General features: G+C 35.7%; 2 protein-coding genes across 11 annotated transcripts in view; one reads left to right on the forward strand and one right to left on the reverse strand.

The window, feature by feature from the left end:
• Positions 1-25,820, forward strand: part of LRBA (LPS responsive beige-like anchor protein) — a 635,991-nt gene that overhangs the window by 366,712 nt on the left and 243,459 nt on the right. For all 10 annotated transcript variants that reach the window (XM_076010592.1, XM_076010588.1, XM_076010587.1 and 7 more), the window contains 2 exons: positions 7,053-7,199; positions 9,687-9,823. In XM_076010592.1, the coding sequence (XP_075866707.1) occupies positions 7,053-7,199; positions 9,687-9,823 (284 nt within the window). The remainder of the gene's footprint in view (positions 1-7,052; positions 7,200-9,686; positions 9,824-25,820) is intronic.
• MAB21L2 (mab-21 like 2) lies at positions 13,378-15,854 on the reverse strand. Its single transcript, XM_012783737.3, has one exon. The coding sequence runs from the start codon at positions 14,857-14,859 to the stop codon at positions 13,780-13,782; it is 1,080 nt and encodes a 359-aa protein (XP_012639191.1). The 5' UTR covers positions 14,860-15,854; the 3' UTR covers positions 13,378-13,779.

The following is a 25,820-nucleotide window of genomic DNA, read 5'->3' on the forward strand; positions in this document are numbered from 1 at the left end:
GTTAAATTATGTTCAAAAAGGATAGTAAGAATTTAGATTGAAAATCTGTAATCTTAGGTTTGGCCTCAGTCAGGCAGTTTAACCTCTTGCACTCAGCCTTAAAGAGCCATTTCTAGAAGAAAATGTCCACAATATGTCATCAGGTATAACACCAAATGTGACATCAGTCCTTTAAAATAAATGATCATACAGAGAATAGTCAATAACAAAGTGATCTAAAAGCAATAATACTCTCAGGGTCCTACATCTTCAACTATAGGAGGTGGAGAAAGAGAAATAAGATGTAGAATTAATTAGGCCACTTTTGCTTTTAAGGTGCATATACTTTTTATGTGATGATATAGATTTCTGAGTTATATATATATTTTTCATTTTCTTTCCTTTTTTTTTTTTTTTTTTGGTTTGGTTTTTATTCATGATGCTTACATTGAGAAAATCAATGTTTTTTTTGCAATTTTATTTTTTTTTAGCCAAACAGCTTTTACCATGTGCAGTGCACTTAAAATCTGAAATTTAATTATTTTTCTCTCTTCTATACTATAATTTAACAGTGAGTTGTGAATTCTGAGGTCTATGAATGCCAGTAAAAACGTTTTTATAAAAAATTTTTTTTATTCTTTTATATCTGGAAGGGGAGGACTTGTTTTCTAAAATTATACATAAACAAACTGTTAATTCTTTATCCTGAGAGAAACATCATCAGTAACTGAATTTAAAATTTGTGGTACAGATTTACTACAGAATTTATTAAAATACATTCTTCTCTCAAAAATGGTACATTTGACCATATTGAGGAATTACAGGATTCTTAATAGTGAATAAATTTTAGTTTTTTTGTTGAACTTTACCTTTAAAAATAATAGCTTTTTTAATGCTAAGCATCTGCAAAATGTTTGGCAAAAAAAGAAAAAAAAAAGATACTTATTAATAATATTTTTACTATTATTTAAGAATTTTTTTTATCTGTTTAGGAACAGATTTCACTGATTACTCTAGATAGTAATTGAGGAGTTAACACAATGTTAATTAGTTATCTGTGTTTTATTGTGTAGTTTTAACTTGAGAGAAAGACACAAAGTTAAGCATTTTATGTGATTTCATCCTATTTAGTAATATCTTATAATTATTAATATTTAAAACACTCTAAAAGATTAAAAACAAAAATTTAAATTTGAAAGACATTTTAAAAAACTAATCAAATGTGTAGGAGATGCTTCAGTAGTTTCACAATTAAGGAGATATATTTAATATAACATTTTTTCGAAAAAAGATACAAGCTCTAATTAATCATACTTTGTATATTTTAAATAATGAGGAAATATTAGACAATTCTGAAATTCAGTACATAGATTGAATTATGGTATTGTTTGATGTCAGCATAATTTATGTTAATACATTCTGTAAACAAATAATTTTTAATAGCTTATTAAATAAATATAGTAGATGTTCAATTTTAATTTTGTGTTAACTTTGAAATTTCATCTTTAAATGCTTTTTGGAGCATTAAGGAAACAAATCAACATTAAGAATCAAATATGCAAAACAAAATGATTAACATGATCAAAATGCAGCTGAAATTACAGAATTTTAATATGAATAATCACTATGCTTCCATGTTGATTTTAAATATTTAAAATATATATTACTGAGGATAGATGTCAGTTTTGTATTGTTTTATGACTTCTCACTTTTATTTATAATTTATTTAACTAAGAAGACAGGGCATTTTAAAAATGCAGAATCTTAGAACGTCATGAACTATATTATTATCAAAGGAAGACATCTAAATAGAAGTGCCATTGGAGATTAGTTATGTATTTTTGTAGTAAGAGCCATCTTTTTTATAGATTGATTTGATTTGAAGGAAAGCCTCTGGTGTAAAGGTGGCAGAGTAAATACCTGAAGAGTGATGTTCTCTGTTTGGGCGATCAATACCAGCCCCATGACTCTACTTCTGGCTACCTTCTAGTTAAAAACAAATTTTTTAATTCTGACAATTTAATTGCCCTTCCCAAGTTCACATTAACTTGCTTGGGGAAAAGAGCTTTAGGTAATTTTTCAAACAGAGACCCTCCAAAGTGATAATTTATAAAAGTCATGTTGTAAGGGGAGATTTCTTTAACTTTGCAGAAACTGAGTCATATTTTTAAATTAAAATTAATACTTCCTCTTATGATTAAATGTTCTTTATTGAAATTAGCAGCAATAAGCAAAACTGGATATTTGATTCTTGAGGGCATTTTCTTTCATTTCATAGTTTTAAAATTTATTAGAAATCAGTCATAATGATTCGTAACATTTTCTTAATGTGCAGAGGCCAATTTGGCAGTTATTTATTATTAGAGCATTTTAGATCTGGGAAGAACCTAAAGCTAAAATCTAGTCTAACTTTATTATTTACAAATAAGGAAACTGAGGAAACAATGTGCCAATATTCTTGGTAGATAAAGGACTAAAGCCCAAGTTAACTAATGATTACTCAGATTTTCGTATCAGTGTGCTGTGCTGTCTTCTAAAATTTATTGTGAAATATCATGGGAATTTTATATTGAAATTAAAGCCATGTAAAAAATATTTTAAATGACAGAAAGATTGGTTTTAATTCAATTACTAAAAACAGTTTGGCAGTGGAATACTATTGAATTCAAGACATTTTATTTTGAAGAGAATGTGCTTGCTAATAGAAATATATAAGGAGGGTTTAACATAGTTGAAATAATACCTTGTAACAAGCATATGTAATGATAAAATAACTCATTTGATTTTCTAGGAATGATAAATCATGCAAAGATCCTAAACCATGCCTTTCTGCCATCACTTAAATAGTGCTAGATACTATTACTTCCTTTTTAGGATCAACATATACTATGTTCTCTGTCCAGAACTTTTGGGTAACTCATAATCTTTAGGAGATGCGCTTGGCTTGTCCTCCTAATCATTCTTTGTAAATTCACTAAATTTTCTAGAATAAATTTTCTTGACTTGGAATGCTATGGAAATAGCATAAACTATAAAGGGGAATTAATTAGATTAGTATAATAGTTGATTCTAAGATATTCTTTATGTGTCATTCAGAATACAGTTTGGGTATGTGCTTCACATTATACTAAGTGCATACCCATATTTATTTCATGTACATTTGAAGTCACTTTGTTATTTCAGAAGTTACCTTTTTCCTCCAAATGGCTAATTCTTAAAGTATAAACTTATTTTACTATAATATGGATTATTGATGATTCCAACCTGTTGACTGAGTGGATGTTTGAAACAGATTTATTTTATATTGTAGGTGAAACAGTCTTTTGTGTTCTTTTGTTCTTTTTCTATTTTAATTTTATTTACCTGGCTTGTGTTGGATAGATAAATCAACTTATGCCCAGAGGTAATTTTAAAGAACTCGAACTTTACATTTTGAGGACCATCCTCTCTCTCAAGCCTCTCATTGCTCTTAGCTTCAGTGAATCAAAAGTCATGTTTTAATGGTGGCATTTTTGACAAATTTCCCCAATTTTATGTAACAATTGCAATTTAACTCATTAAGATAAATATTAAACCAGTAAAAGGTGAGATTAGATGAAGGCATCTATTAACAGTGATATGAAAAATTTAAACAATGATCATGTTTAATAACAGTTTTATTAACCTGAAATATCTAAATTGAACTTTAGAATTGAACCAAAAATATGTTCTGTCTTCATCCAATTAAACTTTTAGGCTAGTATACTCACAGAAGATATCAAAATATCTTGTTTATAATGGTTGACTGAGTATAAGGCAAATGAAAGTTAAAAATATACTTTTCTCCAGTACATATAAACACAATAATTATCTTTTATGCTTGGGAAAGTTTTGTTCTAATTTTGAAAAAAAAAAAGTTCTTTAGCAGAAAGCTATTAGACCACTGAGAATTGAACACCAGCGCATGTGGTGTGTATTAGAGTACTGTTGGTAATTTTACTGCTGCTAACTTAAAATCCTCAAGGGGGAGTTAATTACAGGAAAACCATTCTAAATATCAGTAAGCTGCATATTTTCCATGACAAGAGGTTTTTCAGTTGAGGTTGAACAATTCCAGAATCTGAGCTTGTAAAAATAAGTAAATAAATAAATGAAAGTGGGTGTATGCATGCATACCTATAGTACTTAAAATTTTTTTCATAAACTTTTATTTAATTCAAAAGTTACTGTGTTTTAATGTTAGCATGATGAGAACGTATTTTTAAAAATTTAAATTGCAGTTGGAAGGGATAACAAATTATATTTTAGTATTCATTTAAATGATTGTGAATTTATTTATTGAGTTATTTTAAACCATTGCATATTGCCACTGGGGACTCATTTTTTGTAAATATTTGCAGATTAAAGGTTTTTCTTCTTCTTCTTTTTTTTTTCCAAATAAGCTTGGTATACTTCAGGACATGTATGGCAATAATCAAAGAAAGTAATGAACAAGGTGTTGAATTTAGTTGTTTCTGATGTGTTGGCATATGTTCATCAAATTTAGGTTTGGAAATGAATATTTTTTACTCATTACTTGTATATTATGATTCTGATTTAACCTTTTAAATGCACTATGAGAAACATAATAATTAGTAAATAAATTATTAAGTTACATGTACATTCACATTTGCAGTGGTTATTTTCATTTTCTTTCCCTTTCTTATATCTTAGAGCTAGTGTGGCATGGCAGTTAAGATTCTGGCAGCACACTGCCTGGTTTTAAATCCTAACTCCAGTTGTTTTAAGCTGTATTACCTTGGGCAAGTTAAATGACATCTCTGAGCCTGTTTTCTTATCTGAAAAAGAGGAATTAGAGAAGTTTATGAGAATTAAATTAGTTAAAAATGTAAAGTATTTTGAATACTTCCTGGCACATGGTAAGTTTTGTGTAATAGTAGGTTTATTATTAATATTTCTGCTTTGAAGAAGAAATTATTAATTCAGGAAATGAAGAGAATACAGCATACTGATTTTGTACTAAAATCTAACTGGCAAACACTAATTTATTATAATTTACTTTATAGGAATATCTTAGAAGATGGTGCTTTCTTTTGCATTTCTCAGTGGCCAATTTACTTTTAGTAAAATTGATAGTAAATTGGAAAAGATCTTGTTTGGGCTAAGGGCAGTATTTTTGATTTTAGTATAAGTAAATATAAATACTTGAAAAATAAAGTGGTATAAAAGCACGCTCCTATTTTCCTAAAAATGAATGGTTAATTGGCATATTTCTTTGTAGCTATTTTTTTTTAAAAGACCATTTCAATTAGACACGTTAAAGTAATCTTTTCAAATATTTATTGAAACCTTCTTATGTGTATAGCTTACTATGCTATATAAGGGGATGAAAGAAAATAAGATTTTATTTACCTATAGGTTGTATTCAAAGCTAAATAAAGAAAACTTCTTCTCATGACTTCCTTATTTAGTAGAAAACTCCTGTGTTCTTTTAAGTAGGGCCATAAACATTTTATGTAAACAGTATACTTGGTGAATTCACAATAAATGTGAAAAAGAAAAAAACTTACACCTTCAACATTATCTATAAACATACTTATTATACCCAAAGATGCCTTCATCTGCCAAGTTAGTTAACCAGGTAACACACATGATATATTTTTTTAACTATTTAGAATAAATTATATAGATATATGTTAGTCTTGTTACTTGCAAACTGACTGCTTTATCCTTTCTGGGATTTGGGCCTTATGCCTAGGCAGAAACTGCAGTGAAGCAAAACGCCTAGCCATCCGATTTCCATATCAATAGCTGCAGACTGGTGGATCAGGTGCTTTACCTCTGGGATTCATCTAGCTGAAAACCAGGAATGTCAGAGTGTGAAGATTCTTAACTTTCTCTCATGTGACACCATTAAAAAAAAACAAAAACTGTTACGAAAATATACACATATGAGCTTTTACAAATCACAATCCAGAAGTTAGTATCTGCTTTTCTTAACGAGAAAGCTGCTCAAAACAACAGGAGGGATGTGGGGTTCTGAAGTCAGAGTTTTGAGTTTCAGTATTTCCTCCTTTCGGTTGCACCTCTGCTCCCCTTCCTGGTCCCATTGTTGATTTATAGGTGTTCTGCAGAGCTGCTTCTTCACTCCCTAGATTTGGTATTCCCTTTCCCTCCTTCCTCTTGTAGCTGCTGCCTTGTTGCAGTGCCTGAGAGTCTTTGGTGCTGCTGTTCTCCACTGGCTGCTCCAGTTCAGGCGGCTTGAGGCCCCTTGCCTGCATGCCTCTCATCCTGGTCTTTCTGTTATGTTTGCCCCCGGGTGCTTTAGTCCCTTAGTTTAAACATGCAGAGGAGGTAGTGTTTGTGTGTCCACTTAGCTTCTACACTGCCTTGCTTTTGGATATTTGTATAAGAGATTGGGGGGAGGTGGTGATTGTATGTGTGAAAATGTGGGTGAGGGCAGTGTGAAAGAAGGAAGCAGGGAGAATGGAGTAAAGAAGAGAATGCAGCTTCTAGAAGCTGCTGTAGCTTTATTAGTGTCAGATATGGCTCCAGTGTCTGGGCCTAAATCCTCATTGGCTGTAAGTCTCTCTTAGCTTTGACCCTTCACGCTTTGTATTTTCTTCCACAGCCACTCCTCAACCATTTCAAAATCTTTTTGTCAGAATGATGTTATTCAGAGATCCAATCAGTCCTTTTTATTTTTTGGTGTTAAATAGATACTGTTTCCAAAACTAGGTTCTGATTTTTCCTATTAACGAATTCCACTCTCCCTCTACCATTATCCAAAATGCTACTTCTGAACCTGCTCTTGCCTAAATTATATTAAATAAATAAATGGTTCCATGAGCAGTGGAGGGGGCAGATTTAATGGGATTAGGGTGCTTGTTTGGGGTAACATTAGACTAGGTTGGGGGATTGAGTTTGTCGAAACAGGCATGTGTGCCATCCCAATCACTTTCCCCACCATGGGTGACTCACTGTGTATAAAAGATTGATCATCTTTGGCCACCTACCCTTACCTCAGCCCCTACCCCTCTGCCAAAGTGCTCTTCCCACAGCTGATGGACAGCTTTGTTTCCTTTTCATTTCAGCCGCAGATGAAGATATCCTTGCTAAAGGAAAACAGTCCATCAAGAGTCAGGCTTTAGGAAATCAGAACTCAGAAAACGAGATTCTACTGGAAGGCGACGACGATACTCTGTCATCCGTGGATGAGAAAGATTTAGAGAATCTTGCCGGTAAATTCAGTGGTTGTGCAAATATTTCAGCTAGCTCTGGGACAATAAGCATCTATTTGCTTACTTTTTTCAGCTGTGACCACCAGGACTACCAAACTTACACCCACAAATACATTATTTAGGGATTGTTTTTGTTCTTCCAAACATTTTCCCCCTTATCTTTCACAGTTTCTGCTTTATTTTTCTATTCAGTCTCCTAACCCTCCTCACTTTTTTTTTTCTTTTGTGAATAATTTTCACTGAAAAAGAAAAAAGCTTAAAAGCAGCAACAACAAAACAAAATTACTTCACCCATTCCATGGGAGTTACCAAATCTCTATAAAATTAGGACCATAAGTAAAATTCTGCCAATTATGTTACAAATAAATCTTGGGGGCAGATGAGCTATTTGCCTTGATATACAAGTCTTAGTGATCATGTTACATACATATGCATTTAACTCTCTCAAAAAAATCAATTCCAAGAATGCCATGACATTTTCATAAGATTCACATATTTTGCTTGATGTAGAAATTTTTATTTGCACTCTGCAGATTCTCAGTTTTAGTTCCCTTATGGGAAAAATTCTCTTGTTTATCCTGAAATTTTAGTCATTCATTAAATGGCTTTTTTCTTTAATCCCGTGGCTCTTACCCTCAAAGAGGAAAGTCTGAAAGATTCTACAATTTCTGTAGGTGAAAATTACATGTGTTCTATTTTGATAAGAGAAAAGGCATTAAAAATCATTTATTTGGTGATATTGACAATATGTGCTATCATGCAACTTGATAATAAAAAACAAAAATAGAAGATGGTGTCTTCTCTCACCACTGGGAACTTCTCTGTAAAGTAAAATGACATTAATTGGTAGGAGTAGAGAATAAGGTGGATACTGCTATTCTCTAGTCTTTTCCTTCACATCCGTTTCCTTCTTTATTTTGCTTCTGTTCTTGCTACTACTAGTAATACATTCATACAGTAATAGAGGTGAAAGGGGAGTTTAATTATATAATCTTGACAATGGCAATAGGATTAAGAAGTAATCCACACTAATAAAGTGGTGTGGGTTAGAAATGAAGTGGAAATTGTCAGGGGTCTTCTGTAGGACCTAGGCTGCCCTAGCTCCTGCAGCTGTCTGCTTACCCTGTAATTGAATGTCTGAGAGTGATTGAAAAAATGTTATTTCTTCTCAGTATTACATGCTAATGTACAGAGGGCAAAAGGAGACAGCAAAAGAACACATAGCTGCTTATTTCATCCATTTATAGGGATGAGCTTTGGGAAATCATAGCTGTTCTGCAGCTATCTGCTACCCATCTGCAAACACAATGTATTTGTACATTGGGAATAGAGGGCAAAACCTGCTCTGATCTCCGCAGAGCATCCCTTCTATTGTCCTACTGGCACACATTAAGATTGATGTGAGATTAAGGACCATCACCCTTCTAACAATCAATGGAAATGTCAATTCATCTGAATTTTGAAACACTTATTCACTCATTGATTACCTGAACCAGGCGCACCTTGTTTATAGGCACTATATTAATTCAGAACTGTAAGTGCCAATCTTCTCTTTTGCTGTTTTCTTCCCTGTAGGATTTATACAATGAGGAATTGACATGGAATTTCAAATTCTTTCTATATCTTTCTCTACATAAGTGTAATATATAAAGTATATAATTATTATTTTTAGTCCTTATTTTAGGTTTAGCTCTAATATATTTTATGCCGTTCTATCTGTAGTGAATCTATTGTTTTCAGTAGCAGTCTGATTTGTCTCTTTGATAAGCCCTGTGGAGATTTGATTATTCCAATAAAAATTCATTCACTTGGAAACCCACCCTCCAGCTGTTTACTCCCAGAGTCCCTGAACTACATTTGGAATATTAGATTTGGAAGCATTGAACAATATTTAACAGTGGAAAGGAAGGCTTAGAAAAGAAGTATTTTTACAGTTTTTCATGGGGTAAAGTTGTTATGGAAGAGAGTTTGTGTCAACCTGGCACAAAATCTTTATCAGAGAATGTGGTTTAATGTTTCCCACTTCATTAATAAGCTAGTGATATTTTTATAGTCATGCCTCAGCCAAACTGTAAGCTAAATCCTAACCTTGGAAGCCTATTGAGGCTTCCTTGCTCTTGGTTGTTGTTCCATGTTGTTTGATAGCCTGAGGCTTGTTTTCTAAATGGAATGTGGATGAACTTATTTAGGCAGAGCCACCTTCTTACCTAGAGATTAGACCAAAGCTTTGCAGACTCCTTGTAAAATAATTGCATCCTAGTTTACTGTTATCATTAACTGCCTGTTACGAATCTTCTAGTATGAGAATCCTGACTTTGCATTTTCAGAGGAAGATTTGGGATAGACAGAATATGTAAGGGTAGAATGATTTGGCAGGCAGTTTAGTACTAGAAGTGAGAATAAAAAATTACATAAAATTTCTGGTCAAATTTTATTTTTTGAAAAATGTCATTCCGACTTGTGCAGCTTGTCTTTTCCTTTTGGCAGGTCCTGTTAGCCTGAGTACACCAGCTCAGCTTGTGGCCCCCTCTGTTGTAGTAAAGGGGACTCTTTCTGTCACCTCTTCTGAACTCTACTTTGAGGTGGATGAAGAGGATCCTAACTTCAAAAAAGTCGACCCCAAGGTGAGAAGATGAGAAAGGGGTTTCATTTTTTTTAACGATGGGATGGTGGCTGCTATTGGGTAAGATTGGCTTTGGTAAATCTGACAGGCTTAGTTTCCATTTCTTGCTGAATTGCCTTGGCTTATATACAATGCAATTATCTTTTTTAGTTTGTGATTCCCTACTAGTTAGATTATTGAAGTTCATTTAAATTCAAAAACAATTTCTACTTTATTACATTTATCATTAGCTCATGGGTGGGGGAGGGAACCTTAGGGACTATCTTCCATAAATATATTTTGCCTCAGAGGGTCCAGGGTAAATTAAGATACAAAATTCAGTGGAATCGAGAGTGGAATTATTTTGTTTAGTCTTTATGTTTTCTGGATATGATATCAATATATCACCCTCCTTGCATCTTCCCCATGACTTACTACTCTGTCATGTTGCAAGCATGTTTTGTGTGTGTGTACGAGATACCTCTGTTTCCCATTACCTATAGATTTTACAAGGCACTGTGTAATTTTCTATTCTTAAATGAAAACGTAATTTCCCCTTTAAAATATATTTCGTGGTAACTTTATTTTTACTAAGAAACATTTGTAGCACAGTCATAAAAGCCAAAATTAGGTTTATTTCATGAAAGAAAATGATAAATTTGCTCTGAGAAGAAACAGCTTCTTTAAAAATGAGTAAAATGAGCAACGTCATTTTAAGAAGAATAAGGTAGAAAGAGAAGTAGTTTAAAAAATGGAATAATTTATTTTATAAGCTGATTATGTGTGTACACACACATATACGCACACATTTTGAGTTTATTGGTAGGAGTTTCTTTGGTTTTGTAATCATGTGAATTATTAAATCTTAAGCATTTAGAAGTATTTCAAAATATCTCTTGTTGAAAATGTTATAGTTTTATTACAAACTTTACAAATCATTTCTTAGGCATATTTCCAGCACTTTGTTTTAATATTTTGCCTTAAAAAGACAGGACTTGGTAGACTTTATGGCAAGAAGGCTATGATGGAACTGATTGTTTTGAGCTTGATAATTTAGCTAATCCAATGTAGAGAAAACTTTAATTCTGAAATTATATCAGTTAAAAAGTTTTTCTACTTTGTTGCATGGCTAAAACATCTGAAAATGTATTGTAGGTTTTTTAGGAAAGGAAAGGTTACCAAAATAACTTAAACTTTCTGATTCCTGATAATTTCTGAATTTAAGAGAGGCTGGCATATAATTTAGAATATTCCAAGGCTTTTGGGCACAGATGGCTTAAGGTCTAAAATTTTATTGAATGGTAAGGTGTCTAATGAATCGTTCTCAAAATTAGAACATCTGTCAATCTTTGAGATTAGTTTCTTTGAAGTTATTTGTTCCTTTGAGGGAAGTTATAACTTTTATTTTTGTCTGATCTTATTTTGTGCAGCATCCTTAAATTAGTTTTTTCCTGTTGATTGTAAAATATTGAGATCTTTTGGCCTAATCATAGAAATGGTCTTATACTACTGCAGTCTGCCTAGTATTCCAGAAATCAAAACTTCTGCCAATTTATATTTTTATAAATTTTCAGCCAAATTATTAGAAAAATTTTTAATTTTGTATAGACATTAGTGCTTTAAGGTGTTTTGTAAATGTGGACATTTATGTTGCCACTGTGTTTTTCTTTTTCCTTTTTTGCTGATACCTGCACTAAATTAAATAAGAAAAAAGAAAAGATACTGAATTAGGGGCATTTTTGTTTCTTCTTGCCAAGGCTTAAAAATGCTTTCCAAGAATAGTTCAAGGGAGATAGGTGTCTAATGCTATAAATAGTTTTGTGAGTTTTAAGATATCACTTTAATCTTCTTAACTAAACACTGTTCCTTCAAATTATTTCATGCAAATGTAAGCACTTACTGCTTGCTTTGAAAATATTCTTTAAAAATTCAGAACATTTTCCCCAGACACAAAATTGGTTTTTATTATTTAAAAGAATTAGTGTATTTGTCTGAACCACATAGTATTATGGTGAGTTTGTTCTACGTCTACAGGAAGAGGGGTTAGAAAAATAGATTGAAAATAGGTTGAAACAGTGGATTTCAGAACAGATAAGATCAAAGTTTATATTTTTAACACAGGGCTATTTTTACCAGGGAATCTTACAACTTAAACCTGTTTGTCAAGTGAACCAGACTTCAGACCCCTGAGTAGTTCTCTTGTTTTTCATCCATCTCTGCTATCCTGCTGCTCATCCTTCCATACACCCCTTCCCCCCACTCAAACTTCTTCCTCTGATCTTTAAAGTTGTTTTTTTAGAACATTTTTCTCATTCATAGGTTTCCCAGTAAAGTAAAACTGAGCTAATACTAAGGATAAATTTTAAATATTACTAGGTAACATCTGACATATATTCTGTACCTGTGCCTCACCATTAGCATAGCTAATGGAGTATACAGTTACTTCCAATATAAAGAAGACAAACCAATTCCTTTGGGATACTTTCAGTTCTACTAATTTTGTTATTTTCTGATCAGTTGTTTCCTGGCATTAAAAACAAACCTTTGTTAAAGCTGAAACATTCAAATGAATATATTGGATTGTTACCTTAGAAAAGCAGAAGAAGGAAGGTACTTTGCTTATTTGTAAATTCTTGAAACAATAATTTTTCTTTGGTTGTAAAGATGGTATTAAAACCTTTTTTTGTTGTGTTGCATGCAGGCAGCTTCAGAATAATTCTTGCAATTTGATAAAAATAATCATTATTATGGCAATTTGATAAAAATAATCATTATAACTAAGCCATTTTAAAATTGAAGTAATTTATAAATCTGAATTGTTCATATCATCATTTGCTGGGGGAGAGAAATATTGCTTGTAACCATTTTATTCATTTTTAGTGTGGTTGATTTAATTGGTAAGCTTTTATTATTTAAAGCTTGAAGAGGGAACAAATAGTTGAAGGAAAAGTATCAACTGACTTTAAGTATTCAGAACAGATTTATAAATATTTCCTTTGTATTTCAGACTCAGATTGGATGTTTTAAAATTATGGCATAACAAACACTATATCTTCATTTTTAATGTGAAAAATATTTTTTTGTTTTAAAAATTAAGATAAAAATCTTATTTCATACTGTTTTCCTTTTTCAAATATGAAATAGATGTTATCTTTAATTTTAAAGTCTACAGAAAAAATATATTTTACTTGAGTAAAATTAATATTTTCTCTTGTAAGGATTTTGGTGGGAACTTGTCCAGTTAATTCTACAAAAGGTGCTGTATTTTAAATTTTGCAAATCAGAATTCAAATGGAAGCTTCTTGCATTTTAGTTCCTCAAGTTCATATCTATACATTGTAAGTTTTAATATGATCTCACCTGCCTTCATTTAAGAACAATCCACAAGCAGTCAATTACAATGTAAAGTAATATTTTTATTACTGTTTTCAACAAGAGGGCTGAGGGTAGGGGTAGAGGTGCAAGAAAGGGAAGGGCACAATCTGACATTGGCACTGAGATACATTTAACATCAGTAAAACTTTTTTTAAAAGAGAAATTTTACATATAGTTAAATAATTTTTTTCACTTGGTGACAACATTCAGGCAACCAAAAACAAAATGAGAGAGAGAGAGAGAGAGAAAGAGAGAGAGAGAAGGAAAAGGGGGGGAAACTACTATACATTGATTTGAAAATGTACCTTGGGTTTCATTTTGTGGTGGCAAAGCCCGATCGCTTCTTTTGTGTGACCCTTTAAATTCACATTGTTTGGAAGAAAAATCACTTTTGTGCAAGAGCTGTGATTTGTTTTGGTTGGTTTGCTTTCTTTTGTTTGCTTCTTAATTAGTGAAGGTCTTCTGCCTAATTCCTCTTTCTTTCAGGTGACTTAGGTAAAAGTTTGCGTCTAGAGTTTCTGCTGTATCGCTGAGTTGTGTGTTGTGTGTATGAGAGAGCACGCCCGTTTGTTTGTGTCGCTTTTCAAGCAGTCCCCAAGCACCCTATAGTTTGTCCAGGCTTTTGGGATTGGTGAGAATTTCCCTGGCCAACCTCCAGGTCTGCTTGGCAGCGCTTTCCAGGGCCGAATGGGGCTTGCCCTGAAAGAGGTCGAGGTTGGGCAGAAAGTAGTGAGGGCAGCGGCGGCACTGCAGGCAGGAGATGAGCTGCAGCAGGATGCCATTGAGCCGGTCGCCCAGGCACGACTCGTCCCAGTCCGTTTCTCGCGGGTGTTTCTCGCATTCGTACAGCAGCAGCGTCTTCATGTGGTAGTTATTGAGCGGCTGGCCAGGCAGCTCCAGGTGGCGGTCCCGCAGGGTCTTCAGCACCGAGAGACACTTGTTTCGGCAGCCGCCCATCAGCAGGCGGTTCTCCGCCTCCCCGAACTGTAACACCCAGGCGTCGCTCTCCGCAGAGCTCTGCTTGCCGGTCAGCGAGTAGCACTCCTTGGAGAGCAAGTTGAACCCTTCGGCCTTGACCTCCGCCACCCTGTTGGGGCCAGGCCAGGGGATGTGAGGCATAGGCCACTGTGCAGCGCTGCGAGGCCAGATCCCGGTGCACTTGAACGCCGGAGTGATTTGCACCACGTAGCGCTCCCTGATGCGCAACTTGACCTCACTGGTGTCGGCGATCATCTTGACCACATCCCGATAGCTGCACTTGTCCACTGCCTGGGCCACTAGCGTCTGGAAACGCGAGCGGATCTTACGCGCTGAGAGGTAGCCCGACGCTGTGATGAACTCGACCCAGAGAGACATGCTCCGCTTCCGCCCATCGCTCAATTTGAGCACTGCGCAGCCGGGCAGCGAGCCGTCGTCCACGAAGTTGAAGACGCCCATCTGGTTTAGGTAGAGCACCACCTCGAATTCAGTGGGCGAGATGACCTCAAGCCCCTCGTAGCGGGCATCGATCTCGCTCAAGGAGCTGATGAAGCGAGGCTCCTGCACCTCCACTTCCTTTAGCACGTCCGAGACCACCTTACAGACCTCTCGGATGGTCTTGGCGATGGCCGCCTTGCGCGCCTGGCAGCGCTCAGTGTAGTATTTATTGAGCTGGTAAACCAGCTTGGCCTGAGCGGCAATCATGTTTGGGCACAGGTCCGGGCTGTACACCGGCGTCTCGCAATACGTTGAGGGATCCAAGGCTCACACGCTGGTGGTGGCCCTGCGGCTTTCGAAAGAGGCAAAGAGGCGGTGTGCTCTGGGTTAAGCCCACTTTCACTCTTGTTTTCCACCTGGGCTGACCCAGGCCGATGCTGTAGCCGGCTGGCTTTTTCTGTTCCCTCTTTCGAAATCCCTTTTTCTTCTGCAGAAAATTAGAAAAAAATGATTTTTGAAAAAGAAAAGTACCTCCTGGGACTGTTTTGTTTTCTCTTGATATGCAAAATAAAGATGGGGGGCGGGAGGCAGAGAGAGAGAGAGACAGAGACAGAGAGAGAGAGAGAGAAATGGGGGTGAAGAAGGCGAGAGAGAAAAATTCAGGTTACCAAGAGGTTAAATTTAGATGTCCACAGCCAAGATTGCCCAAAAATCTGGAAATGAAGTCTTTTAAGTGCCAAAGCAAATTTAAAAATAAAAGCGAAGCATTTAGTGGTTCATTCTTAAACTTCTTTCCCAGGCTGGTAGGACGTCTTCAGTGTAGGTGCGTGAGTGCCTTCTTCCTCACCCTCCCCCAAATGGTAGGTGAAGGATGTAATTAATGTCCAGAGAGCCACGTAGTGCAACTCAGTCCTTGGCACACTCGGGGTTGTTTGCGGACTCCCCACAGTCTCAGCGTGTTGGCCGTGTCTCTTCTTAGGGGGTCGTGTTGTCGCAGTTTTCCTCTTTTCCTACTGGAGGCGTTGTTTGGACTGGGTTGATTGGTTTGTAGTGGGGTCCTCTTGTCTTTCTCTAGGTGCAAACCGCTAGAAGTTGTTTGATATTCATTTCTGCTTCGTAATTTATACTTTTGACCCTCACAAAATCTATTTTAGTGTGATGAAGTCGTTGCTTGCGTTGCATCTGGGGTGTAGGTATAAGGATTCAGGATTTTTCTTCTCCTCTTATAGGCTGCTTGTTACAGATTCCACTTTCTGAGTCGTCTCTCCCTGCTCCCTTCCGACCTTTCTCTCTTTCCCTCCTCCCCTTTCCCCCTCTCCCTTGAGGTCTCTCTTCCCCTCTCCCTCTCCTCATGTGTTTCTCTCTCTCCTCTCTCTCCCCCTCTCTCACTCCCTCCCTCCCTTCCTCCTCTCTCCCTCTCTCCCTCCCTCCTCCCTCCCTCTTTCTCTTTCTCTCTCTCTTTCTCTCTCTGTACCTCGCTGTTTCCTGGAGTTATTTAGTTTATGAATGGTCCCAGGGCCATCATGAGGGGGGTGGAGCTTCAGTTCCTACAATCGCTATCCGAGCTGTCAGTGCTTTAGCCAATCCGAGAGAGAAGACAGGCACGCCTGGCGAACGGTAGCCACCACTGCACTTGATAAAGAAAGGGGGTAAAGAGAGAAGTAAGAAAATAGGAGGAGATAGTGGAAGTTAAATATTAGCACACATTTTACAGCCCCCTCTTCTTTATCCTCTTCTATTATCAGTTGCAAAGAAGAAATAGTCTATATAGAAGGGACTGTCCTGGAGATGGCTGGAATAACGCGAGGGAGTGTAGCAGTGGTTCAGAAAGGTTCACTTTTTTTTTTTTATTCTATCAACATTGTGCAGAAGGTGCAAAGTTTAACAAAATTACTTTGGCTTGAAGGCAAATGGGAGGAGAAAGGGGAGTTTGGGAAAGGACCTAATTTTTCTAGGGTTTTTTCCTCCTGTAAAGTCTTCTTGCCTTCTCTTACTCTCCTCTCTCCTCCCATTGTTGCCAATTGCCAGACCAATTGCTGTATATATGCACCAGTGGGGGGTTGGAGTGGAAATAGTGTGAGGGTTTGTAACCATGAATCTCTGTTTAGTAATTTCGATATGTTTTTGAAAAACTGGGCAGGCAAAAACTAGTCTAAGCACCTTGTTTGATCATTATTTCATAATTAAGATTCAGATATATTTAATAACTTTATTTTATCATTAGAAGAACTAGGTACTAGAGAGAAAATATCTAAATTGTGAGAAATGGTGCAAATTTATGTTGTAGAATTTAGTAGGCTATACTTTTAAATTAAAATTAGCTACTAAAATTGTTTCAAACTAAATGAAAGTGAAGGGAAGTAAATGTGAACCTGAATTGAAGTTTTCTTAAAATGTTAATGTTGTAAATCTAGTTTTGAATATATTCTCAGGCTGTACAGAGTTTCAATTGTAAAATGATTTTATTTTCATAATTGGCTCTTGCTTTTAAAAGACTTCACCTCTACAAAAATCTATAACTATCCTGTTATTGATTACACAGATGGCTTCACTCCTCCCTTGGCGTTTCAGTGAAACTCATGCATGTGTCTTGAGTATATGTATTATCCTTAACAAGCTAGTATCCATTGTATCGTTTCCATACTTTCCGATGAAAAAAGCTGTAACTTTGTTTCTGATTTGCTTAATATTGAGGGTTTATGTTCGAAACTAAGGTGTCAGGATTCTGAGTCTTATTTAACGTATGTCAGGTAGTTGGTATTATTTTTAGTTCGATTTGAGAGGTTATATTCCAGTCCTGGGTTATGTGGGAAAAATTAAAATCTATGAAACCCTCGGAGTGAAGACTTCGTTTTGCTAAACCTGGTGGAGCGGCTTTTGCAAAAACCCCTTGGGAGGGCTGGACTTGCCCTCTTAAAGCCCAACCAGGTGAACCTGAATTCAGTTGCATAGGGGAAAGATAATTTCTCTCCATGTACTTGGTGTCTGGCACTTGTACCTCTTGGTTCTTTCTTAACACATGTGATGCGGACCACAGGGGGCTTGTCACCCCTCCTCTCTCGTTATATTCCCTTTATAAAGAATATTTGCTTTTTTCCCCCGTAATCAACTCGGATTTATTGTTTGGGATTTGTCTTCAGTAGCAAGGAATTGGGAAGAATAATCCGAAGTAACCGTATGCGAAACTCTGGGACTCAGAGCTTTAGTTGTTAACTTCTCAGCAGTGGCAGGGACCTGGGGCGGCTGCGGGCTCCAGCTTTCTTGCAGGGAGCAGCTTGCGCCCCGGAACACTTTGCTGCTAAAGGATTGAGAGAGGAGGCCTCCTTTGGGGTTCACGCGGGTGCGAAGCCCATACTCTGTCGCTAACTGGGCTCTTCCCCGAGAGCTCACGGTGGCGCTCGGGGAAATATAATGGGGCTGGAGGGCACTTTGCCGCAGGCAGTTGCGTGACTTCCGTAGCTGGGTCTCCCCAGGGCAGTTACTGGGCGGAGACGGGTGGCGGGGCTAGAGGGTGCGGAGCTTTTCCCTCCCGGACGCCCGAGGTGGCCGCTGCGTCGTCGCCCCTGGTTGGCGAGCGGCTGAGACTTCGCGCGTGGAGCGGGCCCGGCCCGCGACGCTCCCAGGAGTGTTGCAGACAGGCTCGAGGCTGGCGGAGTTGTCCTCCCGCTGGGCGGCCGTGCGGCCGGCCCGGTCCGCGGGTGGGGCGGCCCCGCTGTCCGCGGGTAGGGCGGCCGGGCCGCGCGGGTCTCCCCCGCGCCACTCGCCGGGCAGCCCGCGCCACCTCCGCCCCCGGCGCTGAGCTGCACAACGCCTAAGTTTCCTTAACACCTTTGTCCCCGCGTTCCTCCGCTTCACCTACGGAGGCAGGAGGATGATAAAACGTTACAAATGTTTTGATTTAAAAACAATTCATTACCAATTTACCCCTGTCTAAGGTAGATACTCTAGTAAATAATAAATCAGTTAAACAAAGACGACTTTAATTTATGGCCGCGGTACTAATTAGAAACATCATTCCAGCAATAAACTTAAACACTTCCAGCAAATAATGCTCCCTCGCTCTGTCTCTCTCGCTGGTTCTCTCTCCCCCTCCCCCACCCCGCTGGCTCGCGGGCCGCCTGGGCTCTGAAGAGCAGCTTCAGCCGAGTGTTTGCGGATCCTCTCCTCCTCGGGTTAAATAATTGAAGGGGGAAACGGTATCCGAGGAGGCTGTAATTGAAGAGCCCCTGTCACCTCTGCTTTTATGTATGTTAGTGCAGGAGTCTATCAGCAGCTCCTTGATGGTGTATTAAAACGAAGTGGCAGCTCCTTCTGCAGGAGATACCGTCTTCCACTAAAGGAGACCTAGTGAGAGAGAGAAGCTCTGGAGGCTAAAAGCCACTTCAAGTCTTCAGACCAATTGATCTGTATTCTCTTGTTATAATCCGTCTCATCATACTTGAGTTAATGAGCCAAAGGAGGGGGCGCGAAATCTGATGGTCCTTGACAAATTCATTAGGGAGGCTGCAGGACATTTTATTTGACTGTTAAACATCTTGTTTGTTTGGTTTAGGCAGTGCCAACATCAGCGTGCTTCTGCCCAGAGCAATGGTACTGGGCTGGCTTCAGGGCATTCCTAAAAAAGGAAGGGGGAGGACATTGAGGGTGTGATTTGAATTTTTTTGTTTTGGATTGCTGGTAGTCCATAACCTTCAGACTTCTCTAGGCTTTACCTTTTCCATCATTACATTAGCAACATTTTATAAGAATGCAGATGATAATTTTGAGGTGGGCATGTTTTTAGTTACTATAAAATATGTGTATGTTTAAAACTTTATTCAGGAAACTTCCCAATTCTTTTAAAAACTTGAATCAGGTTGTAATAGTTACTGTACCAGTTTTTGAGAAATGTGAATGTTGAAGGTCCAGCAAAGTGTAGCCAGATTATTCCTTTACATCCTATTTTTATTTCATCATGATTAAATAAACTTTTAATTATTAATTGGATTTCCTCTCACTGAAACCCTTATGAGTACATAAACTTGGAAATGAAAAATTGAACTATTTATACAAATACATTTTCAAGAGAAAATTGGTATATTTTACTTTGAGGACATTTTTATATTTAAAATTAAAATTAGAAGCAGAACTTTGTACTTTGGTGCTAAAATAAGGTGTATGAGTTGACAGTACTTACACTTAAAGTATTTCTAATATAAGAATAATGGGCAATTAAGGTAGAATGCTAACCTTATATTTTATTCTAAGGTGATATAGTATTTGATTTTCTCAAAATTTTTTTAAAAACTAGTTAATAATTCAATTGGGTTACTTTCTTGCATAGATAATTCAGTTATAGTTTTTTTTCATCATTGACTTAAACAGCCTCAGCTTAAGTGCTTTGAGAAAGAACCCTGTCTTCCATTTATAGGAAAACAGTATGGGAGAAAAAAAAGAAAACTAATGCCTTTTGCCTGTCATTTTTATACATTCCTGCACTGCTGATGAAGCTTGAACTGCTGCAGGGAATGTATAGATTTGAAAAGAAATGATTCAGTAGTTCATGTTGTGTTTCTCAGAAGCAAAACCAAACTAATGGCTGAAGTCAGTGCTTCTGTACATCTGACAGTTATAATCCTGTTTACGTTTCCAGAGACTACAGAATCCTTAAACTGTTTTCTTTTTTGCTGATCTTTACTTAGAAATATGTTTACTGAGTTACACTTTAGTGCATTTTTTACTTTATCAGATCAGTGAGACTTAAAAGGTATCTATTATTTTATTATCTGTAGAAATAATATACCATATTTCAATAATTTTTAGTAAAGAGTACACAGATTTTAGATTATATAATTTTATTTTCCAAGAAACATGTTATAATTATTCAAAAAAATCACATTATTGACTTAAAAAAACTGAAAAATTCATGATTTTTGGACAACAAAGGACCTCATGTTTACCAGTATATAGTCTTATCCTCTAAAATCTAACTTTGAAACATCTATGTGGTTGCTAAATCTTTAGTTCTTATGTACTTCCACATAATTATAAAAATGCTTGATTTTTTAAAAAGAAAATTCTTTCTTTTTTGTCAAAATATAAATGGGCAAATAAAACACTATTAAATTCTCTGATTTAAAAACTATTTCAGCAAAAGCAAAAAGAACCCAAACACAATTTGTTAGTGTATTGGTTGATGAAATTTTATTTTAGTAATTATATTTATATATGTGTAAGAAGCTTTAACAATCATCAAGATTATACTATCTACGTTATATTAAAAGTCAAAGTAAAACTACATTCTCTTTCATTCCCTGTCAAATGATTTAATTTTCTAAAACTCTGAAGTGTCGTAGAGATTGTTTCTAAGCTATTGGTAATTATTATTCTGGAATCAATCTAAAATAACCAGTAATTGAATGTTTGCTTTGAACAATTCACCATAGTACCTATTAATAATTTTAAATGGTCAAGCATGCCATTGAAACAAGTTTCTCCCCCCCCCCCACAAAATAGCTTTTTTTAAAACCTTGTAATCTCTTTGATTGGTAACCCAAGGGTATTGTTCTCATTTGAACAGTTTGAACTTAAGATAATGCTATGTTAAGTAAATGCAATAGCTTTAATTTTGCATAGTAAGCCCATCAAAATGTACTGAAAAATAAAATGTGTTTGGATGAGTATTGTTTTGTGGGCCTTTTAAATTTGTTTGGATTACCTTGGATAATATGTATGATTAGTAATGTTTGTACCTATTACACTTTTACAAGTTTAATTCTTGTATTATTTAGTAGGATAAGAAAACAGAGAGTATGATATATAATAGATTTTTTCCAAGTTGAATAACAACTGCATAAATGAGTACTTTATTCAACTATACACAATTTGATCTCACCAAAATATACAACCATAGAGTAAGGAATTTGTTGCTTAGGAAAATGGAAGTAAGCAGCTTTTAGCCTGATTGAAAAGTAAATACCACTTGTCGTATTATTGAGCTAGGATATTAAATATTAAGAACATCCAAGTTAATTCAGCAAGTATTTTTTAGAAGGTGTTTCATTGAACTTGCTGTATTCTCACTTATGTTAATATAAGTCTTTTGTCCTTACCAAGAAATGTAGCTTTTTTTTTCATTTTAAATATATACATTTTTGGGTTGTAGAAATTACATTCTTTTATTTCTGTAAGCAATTGTTCTGGAAAGTTAATACAAGTTAAGATTTTCTTTTTTTCTCTCTTTTCTTGTCCTTCCTTATCCCTCCCTCCCTCCCTCTCTCCCTTCTTTCCTTTCTTCCTTCCTTCCTTCCCTCCTTCCTTCCTTTAAAAAATTTTTTTTAACTTATTAATGTACCATGAAGTCAATATTAAATTTTATCTGCCAAATAACTTTGGCTTTCACAGTTCACTATAATCTTCAAATGAAAGGGTGCATTTGATAAAGACAACTCTTAACTATTGAAGGGATGATTATAAAATTAGTGGATTATTCTTTGTGCCTCTTCCACCTAGAGAACCAAATTTTGCTGGCCTTTACTGTTACTTCCAGAAGAACAGACAGGAAAACCAGGATTAGTTAATATTGAATTTAATACTAAAGAAAATGGATTTTGTGGATTAATTAAGGTGTGATGTCTTTTGTTTATGAAGATAATATTGTTGACTCATTATGTAGAATATGTTTCTTGGGATCACAAAGCCATCCCCACTCCCTTTCTACTTTCTCTTATGACATTAATGAAACAGGTGACTGAGATTAGGGATGTAGATTATGCCTGAACTATACTTACTTCAAAATACAAGATTGGCATTATGTTCTATATTTCTTTCAGGTCATATGAGACATTTTATGTATCTATGTTTATTTTAAAATTATTAGTTAAGCATGTCATGTAGGTTTTTGTTATACTTCAGGAAAATTAGCCATTTTAAACATCTTATTTAAAAATGTATTCTACAGCACTCTGCGTTATTATTAATAGTAATTTGACATCAGTCTTCTGCTAAGATTACAGGAAATTTTTAATGGACTTTGTGTTATTTTTAATGGAAATGTTAAAAATCTAGTCTGTTCCATCCTTCAAATGTTGTCAATTAGAGTAAAAGTGATATGCAGAGAGGTTTCTCTGATTCCTTGTAGTGATCAAACAACAATAACAAAACTCCTTCATTGGCTGTAATCTATGTATAGAAGTCATCTGTGTAGTACAAATGGAATAATATTTGATGACCTAAGGAATGGAAACTTTTCCTTTAACTGTCTGAAATAAAGCTAGGATATAAAACAGCTGTGTCTTGGCCATGGCTATCAAGGTTCTGCCAGTCTGTTTCTTTTCTGAATTTTCCCTTTCTATCTTCCCTTGTTATCTTTGGACCTCTTAAAGAGTCATTCTCTTATTTTCTGATTGGTTTTGTCTGTAGACAAAATCTAGGTTAGTGGGTTTAAATCAGTCTAGATGGAGTAGAAAATCTTTGATCTAAGGCTATGATTGTTTCCAAATGATTTGCTTGCTGGGATCAGACACTATCCATGCCCTTTCACTTTGCTATCAGCTAGGTACACACAAAGGAGCTCAAAGGCAGCCATATGCATAGTTAATCATCATGTTAGGTCAGTAAAGGGTTCTAACCATACTTAATTAGGTCTTCTATTTCTAATAGTTATTTGTTGTATAGTGACTTTTTGGTTAAATGCTCTACAAATTGTCTAATTTTTTCTGTAAATTAGTTAAAACTTTCTATAAATTATAATACCATTTAAAAATGAATGATACAAATATATGTTTTTTTTAAAAAATATGAAGGATGAAAAATTATTTAATGGGTACAATGTGCACTATTCAGGTGATGGTTATACTAAAGCCCAGACTTTATCTCTACACACTATATGCATGTAACAAAACTGCACTTTTAACTCCTAAGTCAGTCTCTCTCTCTCTATAGAGAGAGACTATCCAGGTAAGCTACATGTATATGTATATATGGTCATTGCTATCATGTAGCTTACCTGAATAGATACAATAAAGGGAGACTGAGTATCAACAGAGAATCAGTCAAGTAAACAAAAAGCCTTGAATTTCTGTCCAGGCTTGGATTTATCTGGGTCACCTTGATCAAATCATTATCTCTGCCCATTTTTCTCAACTATTAAATGAAAGGTTCAGCCTAGGTGCGATCTCTTCTAGATATGAAAGTCTAAAATTCTACTTTAAGATGACTGAAGTTATTATTGACTTCTTTATTAATCTATTTCAATCAGAAATCTTTCTGTGAAAGTTTATAGACTTTCCGTGCTGCTCTAAGGTAGGTATATGATAGTTTTTAACATGAAAAAATAATAGACAATTACAGATATTTTGGATGTACAGAAAAAATTTACAAAGTATAGATGGGAGAAAGTTGTGGGGGACAACGAAATAGCAACTTGGAAGAAATTCTAGAGTATACTAATTATTTAATAAGAATTAGATCATGAAAACAAAACACAGTGTGAAAAGAAAAAATATAGACTATATAGAAAAATAGTATGTGTATTTAAAGATCTAAACAAGGCAATCAGGTGTGGTTTTCTCCCCTAAAATGTTGAAGGGACTGTCAATGTTTTGGGCATTTTCATTTAGATTGGATATTGTTTAAATATTAGCTCTTGAAGCCAAAGAATTCCAGTTTACAATCAAAAAAAAGAAAAAAGAAATTGTCTTCTCCTTAGAGAAATGATATTGTTCTAAGCAACTATGATATTACCAAATTCATATTATGGTAAAAGATAGATCTAAGCAGGGAAGTGATTCTCAAAACATAAGTCACTAAAAAAAGGAAAGTTTCTCATGTTTTTCACTTGTTTTTATCAGAAGATCTGACAAGCATAAAAGTGTTAACATCTTTTATTTTACAGATGTTCTTAGTTTTCCCTCAAACTGTAAAAGATGCTGTATCAGAGTACCATCGTAGGAAGTAATTTCAACACCTCCTTTCACGTATGCAATAACATTATTTGTCAAAGTTGTGAATTTTTTTGGTGGGAGGGAAGGGAGGGAAGGGTAGATAACATATTGAGATCTAATTGTTCTCATTTTTGGATATAGACCAGTCAATCCATCTACTATATGTATTATAAATTTTTTCTAAAGTAGCTTTTAAATTGGCATAGTTATTTTTACTTCAATGTTATGTTCATTGGAGGTCCCTCATTCATGCAGTAGGAGTGCCAGGTGACCACCGAACAAGTTGTTGATGGACACTCTGTGGGTTTGCAAAGTGCAAACCTAAAAGGCTGAGAGATGAGAAATGCATTGCTATTTGTGAATTTATGTTTTATCTCACTTCACTTGAAAATTTATGAGTAGTGTGGCTTAAGGGTGCTGGAGTTGTGTGTTCCAGGGCTTGCCCCTACTGATAACACCCTTGTTGGCGTGAAAGTGCAATGCAAATTATGACAGTTACAACCTTCTGTTTTGTTTAACCTGTCAGTAGATTTCCTGGCTCAGTGCTGAGGGCAATGGTGTGTTCAGCTAGTCCATATTCACCTAAACTTAAAAGGTCAGGTTTCTACAGGCAAGCCTAGTCAAAGCCTAATTGATGAGGAGGGCAGGGAGACAGAATTTACTGTTCTGTTGGCTAGTTTCATATCGTTAGGTTGTCCTGAAAGCATCAGGCAGTCACAGCCCCTTTCATGTAAGTGCTGACCCTAGACAGGAGCTGACAATCAAAGGAGGCAGCCACAGGAACCAGTGCAAGTAGGCTATTGATTTTTCAGTTAGGTCTAAGTAGTTTGTAGTATGGGTAATGGGTGACAGAGGCAGGTATGTCATTATCAATGAGCTCCAGAACAGTAGCGACAACCCTCCCTCATATTTCCTTCAGCACTGACAGTATGCATCCAGAGGCGGTCAATAAATTGCCCAACCTTTAACTGACAAGTGACTTGGAGGTTTAGGTTGAGGGGTGGAAGCTATGGAGCTAAACTTCTCTTCTTGAACATGTACTAGATCTAGCAATAGAGTCAGTAATTATATTGTTGTAACTTTTTAAAGTCTTGATTTGGATTAGTCTGTGCAACTCTAAAAATTATAACATTTTTTAAGCATTTGAGAATTTAAGAAGCATATTTACTTAGTTAAATTAAGATAGAAATGAGTCAATCATTTGTAAACATATTCTGCAGAGATAATTAAGTTAGATTATTATAGTATGGTCTTCTAGTTTACACTAGCTGCTTATTTAATCAAAGATATCCCTGTTATAAACGT

Source organism: Microcebus murinus, chromosome 15, assembly GCF_040939455.1.
Source record: "Microcebus murinus isolate Inina chromosome 15, M.murinus_Inina_mat1.0, whole genome shotgun sequence".
Classification (NCBI taxonomy): domain Eukaryota; kingdom Metazoa; phylum Chordata; class Mammalia; order Primates; family Cheirogaleidae; genus Microcebus; species Microcebus murinus.